Source organism: Nyctibius grandis, chromosome 4, assembly GCF_013368605.1.
Source record: "Nyctibius grandis isolate bNycGra1 chromosome 4, bNycGra1.pri, whole genome shotgun sequence".
Lineage (NCBI taxonomy): Eukaryota > Metazoa > Chordata > Aves > Nyctibiiformes > Nyctibiidae > Nyctibius > Nyctibius grandis.
Window position 1 is genome coordinate 83856204 of NC_090661.1, and position 8897 is coordinate 83865100.

Below are 8897 nucleotides of genomic sequence, written 5' to 3' on the forward strand. Positions count from 1 at the left end.
TCTTATGCTCACTTTTTAAAAGTAAGCTAGATGTAGTTCCAAGATTTTTATGGTGGGAAACAGAATCACCTAGTGCTCTGAAACAAACCAGGATGCCTGAGGGTGGTCACGGTTTTCACTATTCACAAGCACCAAGGCAAAAAGCAGCTCATATCAGTATGTGTGCACCTGACAATACACATGGTAATGTCAGCCATCACCATAATTTTGCTCTGAAGAACCCAGTGACACCCCTCCTTCCTATCCATCTGCCACCCTCCCCTCACAATCCCCTAAGGACCAGGCACTCCAGCTGAACACCCTCCACCTGTCCCCACCCAGGCCTTGCAACACATAGGTTTTGTTTGACAGCTGCATGACACTAGCCAGGGGAGGGAACAGGCAGCACAGTTCATTTCCAAACTTTTTTATTTCAACCCCTTCACTTGCTACTTCCACTCCCAGGGGATCCTACTTATCTGCTGGGGAGCAGAGGCAGCAGAATGGAGCAGGATCCTCCCCAAAAAAAGGCCAGACTGTGTTGCTGGAGTGGTGAGGAGTTGGGCACAGGAGGAGTATAGTGAATATTGCAATAGCATCAGTGCCTTGATTGCAAATCCACTGCAAATTGCAGTACTGCTGTGAGGTCAGCACAGGACTCATCATTATTGCAAATAATGTGCAAATTATGATTATTGCAAATATATAGACTTAGATATATAGATTATTGCAATATATACACTTCAGAAGCATGTATTTCTGGGAAACCTTTTGTTTCGGTTTGAGTCTGACACTGGGTCAATGTGAATTAAGCTCGTGAATTAAGCTGAGACAGTCTGGACTGGACTTTGTTCTGTTTTATATGCAATGGAGACAACATAGGAAAGAAGGAGACAGTTTCTTACCTTCTTCAAGCTTTCAGACAACTTCCATGGGTTCAGCTGGAGTATGTTTCCAACAATGGGGAGTGTGATGGGACCAGGAGGCTGCTTCTCTTTTGGTGATATGCTTCTCCATGTGGCAAAGAGAAGGCATGAGATACAGACCAGCAAGAAAATAGTGGTCGTTCCCAGGAGCTCCATGGTGGGCTGAGGAAGAGAAGTAAAGTGTCAGCAGAGCCTAATGTTGGATCTGTAAATTCATGCCTATTTATATGCTGTGATACCAAAGCACATGGATGAAATGAGCCAATAGTGCCTCCTTATTCCTGCTGAGATATGAGATTACTTATTAATCTGCTCAAGATAAGAATGAACAAACTAGGGATGAACTCCTTGTTTGCATACTGATTTTTTTACCTCTCCAGCTTGTGTTCCTTTAGGTAATCATTCACGTAGGACTGAAGAAATCATGTCCTAGTGTTGTCAAACAAACTCATAATGCAAAAATATTTAGAGCCTAACTGCTATGTATGTGCTTAAACTCTTGCTGTTTGCCCTCATGCATAGGCTGACATCTCCCTGCCACTCTGCTATCTGAGCACAGTGGAGGGAGGTGTTGTGGTTGAAAAAGTGCATCACTCCAAGTTCTTCCTAGTCATTTCACCTCCATTTCTGGAATGCAATTATGCAGTTGTACCCAGGTTACACCTGCAGATTTTGAGGCATATACTCAACTTGTCCTAGTCTGATGGTTTAACCAGACAAACCATACTATCTACAGCATTTGCGTGGTCACAAGTTCTCCCCAAACCACATATCCCTGCATCAACCTGCAGTCTCCTTCATTTCGTGAAGTTTCCAGAAACTAGTTGAAGATCCATAGAATGTGTGAAGATCTGTGAATGGTAAAGGCACCCTGAACAGAGCTTAACAGACTGATTGGTTTAATTAATATTGATTATTTAAAACAATGCAAAATATTACATTAAATATTATGCTTCCCACTCCTCCTCCCCACAGGAATCCAAAACCCTATAAACAGGGAAAGAACTGTGTGTGTTTTCTGTCAGAGCAGTAGAGCACAACAGTGATTCAGTTACCTGAGACTGAAGAGCTGATCCCAGGACTGTTGCCCAGTATTACCTGTACATCATACGTAGTGTCTGTAAAGTGCTAGCGATCTGCTGTAAACACTGTACTCAGACTCCTACAGCCCCTTGGGTCTAATGTGCCTCCTCTGCCATTCCCTCCCCCACTTTCCACTCAGCCCCAAGTACAAGGCATGGCATTAGACTCTATATTTCCTTTTTATGTGACTTTATGTAAGGAGTTACTGATCCTCTCTTGGAGCACGTTTAAACACTGTAGCTATAGCAAGATGATTAGAACAAGTCAGGGAAGCTTGGAGGAAACATCACTGTACAAGAGGATGTGGAAGGGGCTGCACGTTCAGCAACCACTCAGGCTTGCTGCTGGCCAGGGCTGGGTGGACGATGTCTTCTTAAAACTAAGTAGGTATGAGAAGGAGTCTGAATAACAGGTACACCTTCCTAAACTAGACACATAATTACTAAATAGCATAGCTCAGGTTTCAGGAGACCTGGGAACAGTAACCCAGTGAAGCAGATAGGTGTACAAGGTAAAAAAAGGAATTTAGTATGTGCAAAATTATACTTATTTTCTGACACTGCTTAAGTGTCAAGAGCATGAATTACTCTTTGGTTATTACAATTAATGGTGGTCAGGCAGTTGGACTAGATGATCATTGTAGGCCCCTCCCAACTGAAAATATTTCTCCTCTTCTCTTCTCTTCTCTTCTCTTCTCTTCTCTTCTCTTCTCAACTGTGCAAACTCCAACCTCTTTCAAAAGTCTTCTGGGCTATTAGCTCCAGTTAAGCACTTTGTGAAGTCTGGCTAATACTTGTACATACACCTTAAGATATTCATCATTTGAATCCTTTCTCACTGCTGAGACACTATATGTTTGATGTGCTTTAGTGAGGAAAGGAATAGGCAGGGAAGGCTGGCTACAACAGGTTTTGGTGGGGAAAGGTCTTCCTGATCTCATGAAGACTGTAGGTCAAACTGCAAAATTATCAGCAACATTAGCATCTCTTTAGATAGATAGGCCAAATTTCCCATCTTCCCTTAACCTTTACAAGGACAAAGCCTTTCTACTCTTTCTCTCTGCTAGGAGGAGGCTGGGAGGTGATTGGGAGAAACAAGACATGCAAAAGGAGTGTGCTGTGCTAGTCTCCCTTCCTGCTGCCGTGGAGGGCAGCCCCTGGGCAGACAAATGCAAGATGCTCTACAACTGATGAAGCCTGGAAATCTGCCAGCACTCCTAGAGAACATCTTGAACCCTTTGCTTTTTAGCAGATAGAGGTCATGGAAAAGGAGACTGTGTCAGCATTTTTACTCATTTTTTCCTCCATTGTAGGCTGGATATTAAGAGGGCTCTATTGCAAGTAGGAAGCCCAAAAAAGCAAACCAAACATTAGGCATTATTGAAAAAAGAATAGAGAACAAAAAGGGCACCTCTTTACACCACTATACAAGCCTATGGTGGACCTTCAACTGGAATTCTGTGTGAAGCTGCGATTCCAAAAGGATGGAGTAGACCTTGAAAAGCCTTAGAATAAGGCATTTAGGATTACTTAAAATCTGGAAGGTTAAATGCACTAGGTGTCTCTGGGCTGGAAATGATATGAATGAAGTGGATATAGCAGACATCTGTGAAACTGTTAAGGGTTTGGAGAAGGTAAGAAGGGAATGATTGCTCAAATTGTCTTCCTGTATAGAGCACTGAAATAGTAATTGGCAGGTTTTAAACCACAAAAGAAGCTTATTCTCACACCATGCCCTTAAGCTGTGGAACACCATTTTGCAAGATGTATGTGTCCAAAAGGTAACTAGACAAATTCATGGGAGAAAAATCCATTGAGGGTACTCAAATACAAAGATACTACCAATGGCTCAGGAATCATTGCAGGCTGGAGCAGTGTGAAAGCATATTCCTCTGTGGTTGCCATGCTTTTATTCTGTTCCTTGGGAACTCATTTTTAAGCCACTGTTGGACAGGATTCTGGGCTGGCTTGACTATTGTCGTGATCAAGTACATGCATCCTCAGACTCTTATGTTCTACATTATAATGTGACATTTTACTGAACATATTCATTGAGGAGATTAGCAGAGTAGCCCATGGAAATCATCTTGCCTGTTCTGCTGTGAATAACAGCATCTCAGCTGCTAAACTCTTACTGCTTTCAGATAGAACTTTCCTTAGTGCCTTGTAGAAAATCACAATATCAATCTCTGCATTATTTCTGGCAGCAATCTGACAAAGGATCTGACATGATCAGCATGTATTAAGGTTCAGGGATAACGTCATCATTCAAGAATTTGTGTAACACCCATATTTGTAACATGCTACACAGTTAGTACTAGAGATAAGATAAATTACATCATTAGTTTTCAGATCACAGAAATGACATTTGACCAGCTAGCTCAAAAACTTGGTTAAATATTTGTGTATGAACTCACCAGACCCAAAACATAGCTCAGCTGAAAAGGATGAAGCCAATGAAGTTCATCAGTCATTTGCAATACATAGCGAATTGTTTGTTTAGTCTCCAAAAGGCCAAGGAAATTGAACTGATAACAGCATTCCTGTGACCTGTACTATGACTCCACCAACAGTAAATCACTATGTTGCCGCTATAATCCATCATCTTTGAATAAAGCCAAGATGCTAGCTCTAGACTATGGTCAGCATTAAGAAAGAACAGGCTCTTCCTCAAGTCAGGCAGAAAAAAGTCAGGAAATTGGAAAAGTCTGTCCCAGTGCTATGCATGGTAAAGAGAGGCACAGAAGTGAAGGCTCCCAAATTACAAAGAAGATGGCTGAGCTTAGTAGGGCTCCTGAGATTTTTGCTACCATCTGGCTGCATGGGCAGTGGAGCTCCTCCTGAACCAGCTGCAGAACCACCATGATGTACAGCACGTCATCTGAAAGGTCCATACCCTGGGAGATAAAGAAGTCAAGGGGCAAATTTATCAGATGTCCCCAAGTGTGACATTATCATCACAGGGCGGAGTGCCACCCTGCCTTTCCAAAGGCTGAGCAAGGAATCTGCAGTACAAACAGGACCTGAACACGGACCTGCTGAAACGTGGGCTAGGGCCTTTACTAGAGGCATTCATCAACTTTAAAAAGTTGCTTATCATCATTACAAAAGCTAATGCAAACAAGTAACTTGCTCATAGTCTGTATGTTCTTAAAACACTGCATATCATAAAGAAAAAATATGATGGACAAATACACCAACTGACAATTTAAAATTCAAGAAAAAAATCAGCATCATCAAGTAACAAAACTTTGGTTACACTTAGTGATCAAGTAACTACAGCAATAAGGAAAACAGATGAGAAATCATGCATTTAAAACATAAAGAAAAAAGTAACTGATGCTAATGCCAAGTGATACAATGTATACCTTCACTATGCTTTTCAGTTCTGACAGAGACAGAAGCTAAAGAGAGTGCAGAGAGCCCAGGGCAGGGTGGAGGGCACTGCCTGGGAGGGAACTTTCTTTTTAAAAGTCAGTGCCAAACTGGTGAGTATGCAGTGGGGCTGTGAGTTACAAGGACAGAGACAGGTGAGACAGGAAGGACCAGTTGTTGCCTTGGCCAAAGACCCCTAGTCATTCCCTATCTGAGGGCCTACACCAGCTGCATGGTGATAGAGGGAAAAGGAGAATTTGCAGGGTTGAGGGGGAGTTTCTGGGATGTCTTTTCCACTCATCACAGTGCAAGCCAGTTATGAAATGCTCTGGCAGCACATGGTGAACTGACACCTTTCATGACCTGCGTCCCACGAGGAACAAGAACTTGCATGACCTCACAAGCAGTACCTGGGTAGCAGATGAACAGGCAGTGCTTTCCTGGCAGGACACAAGCAGCAATGGCTTGGAAGGTAGCATCAAAGATGAACTTGTCAATGAACCAAAGCCAGGGTTCACCTGGTTAAAGCAAAATATTTGTGTACTTCATGCTAAAGTGAGATTTTCTAAGCTAATCATTGTATTTGAGTTTCATTTATCGTTTGATAGTGATTGGTTCAGAATCCACAGGGACCATTCTCTTCTGTGGCAGCTGTCCAGATTTGAGTCTTGATTCTCTCACGTCATCCCACAGCCAAAGCATGTAACAAGCTCTTCCAGTCTTCCTCCACTACAGGTTTCATGCGTGGGACCACTGGGTGAACAAGGCCCAGGTAAAGCCTCTTCTGCTGCAGCTCTCATCCCTGCCTTCCTTAAATGTTAAAGGTGGCTCATCCCCTCCTCCCAGCCATCATCTTCTGCACATATCCCCTCCACTGGAAATGATGGTGCTTAATGCATTCTCTCTCATGAACATGAAAGATGTCCCCTATCCTTTGGCTTAAACTCATTTGGAATAGTGGAAGAGGAAAACATCAACTATGATTTATTTTCCCCACCTGAGAGGTGTGAAATATATGACATTTAAATGAAAAACTGTCAATTAAAAAAAAAAATCTGGATACGTACCCCTACCTTCTTCCTATGTGGCTGTCTAATAGAGTTATTAACTGAAGTAAATTTCCCCGTAGTGCTAGGGCAGAAGATGCACAGTGATCCACATGTGGTACAGTATAATACATTCTGTTGTTATTCAATAGCTCAGGTGATACAGCTGCTGGAAGCAGAACAAAGTATAAATAAGAACTAACCAGACACATTGCACAGCCTATCTGATATTTTGCAAGGACTTGGCAAGAAGGATATTTGATTTATCAGTGCACATGGGTTGGTTAAATGTTTCTTAATGAACTCAGTTAATCCAGGCATCAGCTGAAAGGGTCCAACATCAGACTTTCTAAATAGCTTTCATTGAAAATTAAGAGTGAACTTCCATGACCTCTTTCAATGTACCTTTCAATGTACCATGACCTCTTTCTTTGTACCTTTCAATGTAAGGTACATTAGCTTTTCAAACTAAAAGCAATTAAGGAAGGATTATTATTTATTATTTGATCCAGGTGTACTGGAGGGGACCTATAGATCAAGTGAGGGTGAAGGCCTACCTAAAAGTACTTCAGCCTTAATAAAGGAAAATTTTTTTAAAAAAAAAAAAAAGCACATCACTATCCTCTTTCTACATAAAGTGTTTTTCCTATGTCTGAATTGAGTTTCCGCAAGCTCTAGTCTCAATACCTTGACTGGATTCATCCTTATGATATTGTGAGTTGTGCTGCTATTGGAGGCGGAGTAATTTGTTTTGCTTTCCATGGGTCATCTGAATATATTTTGCAGACTGCAAACTCCTGCAATAGGTAAAACGAGACAAGAGGAAAGGCAGCTGTAGGTAAAATACGACCCCAGAAAAGCAGCTCCAAGCAGCATGGGTCCATCATCATTCCCTGGAGGAGATGTGTCAGAGGCAGAGGTCTTGGAGTGCTGTTGACAGGAAACCTCAGCAGAAAATCCTGGTCAGTAAGCAAGAACTATCCGGGTGTAGCAGGTAGACAGGGTTAAAGAAAATATATGGCAGAATAAAGGCAGGATGAGGGCACATCCTGTGAGCAGCAGGTCTCTCAGGAGCAGGGCAGTGGCTCCACTTCTGAGAGCCTGCAGGGGACTATGGGCTGCAGAGGGGGAAGAAGCAGGGAGAGATACTAGTAGATGTCCAGTCAAGGGATCCTATTCCATTCCTTAGACCCAGCCACACTCTGCTACTGGAAAGCAAGGGACTTACAAAGGTCAAGGAGGCACTTCTGAGGTGTTTCTCCTTCTGCCATGAAGGGAAACAAATCCTGGCTGACATAAAGAGCAGTTGAAAGTAATGAACAAACTTAGATGAGATAAAGCATGTATTTATAAAAACAAATACAGCTATATGGATATTTATAACCATGGTATACAAATTTTACAAGTTTTTTAAACTACTTACCTCATTGTTTTTCGTTTAATTTTTTATTGATACATATGGAAATTTGCCACCTAGTGGTGTCATGGATATAAAGCCTTGCTCTATCAGTGTGATAATCTGATAAGTAATAAACTGATAAATTGCTTATGGCTGTGCTGGGCAAAAAATAAGAAGAATCAAAAAAGCAATACTAATTGCTTTCTTTATATGCTTCTCCTTTCACTTCTCTCCATTTTTTTCCTCAACTTCCACTGGCAAAAAAAATATGGGCCTTTTCTTCTAGCTCAAAAATTAAAATAGGCTCCACAGCTGCATCCTAGATAATTGTCTACATGCTCACTAGAATAAATGGAGTCAGACAGGCATGTCTTGGGGGGGGGGGAGTTTGAATCATAGGTGAGATTAAGTACACCCTTTAAATGCTCATTTATGATCACTGATGACTGTAAGACTAAAATCATCAATAGTTGTATTGAGACATTTTTGGTTCTAAAAGTAGAGTTCAAAACCTAAAAGGAACTAATTGACCATATCACTGTGAGGGTAACCTCTGCAGTTAACCATTTTTTTTCCCCTTCATTTTAGTTTAGCAGCAGAATGTTGCTGCTGGGAGTAAGCTCTAAAGAAAGGTAGACCAAGTCATACACCCACAGCCAATGATCTACAGCAGAAAAAGAACCTTTAAAGAACCCTGCCTAGGAATTTTCTTCCAATATGGTCTTGCATTTATCTAGGAGACCTTGGAGAGGCTGCTGTTCTACCTCTAGTTACACAGAGGAAGGCCTTCCTTGCCGTGCATCAACATCAGACCAATCAGTCATGCTACAAATATTTGCTTTCCTTATCCTTCTTTTTGCTCCCTGAAGACTCCAAACGTATTTTTTATTTCTCAAACCAAAACCATAAATAAGAAGCCCCACTGACAGGTGGTGCTGCACAAGGACGATGCTACATCCATGTCACATTTTTCCCCTCTTAGAAGAGAAGAAATACGCACAAGAACCTGCAGGCCCAGGGCCCTAGAGATGCATCAAGGTAATCTCCAGCATGACAGGACATTTCTGGGCCTCTGACTGCACTGCTTATG

General features: G+C 41.9%; 1 protein-coding gene across 4 annotated transcripts in view; it reads right to left on the reverse strand.

The window, feature by feature from the left end:
• Positions 1-7110, reverse strand: part of LOC137662981 (cytochrome P450 2H1-like) — a 14119-nt gene extending 7009 nt beyond the window's left edge. For 3 of the 4 annotated variants that reach the window (XM_068399786.1, XM_068399784.1, XM_068399785.1), the window contains exon 1: positions 885-1061. In XM_068399786.1, the coding sequence (XP_068255887.1) occupies positions 885-1061 (177 nt within the window). Of the gene's footprint in view, positions 1-884; positions 1062-7101 lie in introns of those variants that run through there. The other variant, XM_068399787.1, reaches the window with a different exon arrangement.
• Positions 7111-8897: the final 1787 nt, after the last annotated feature.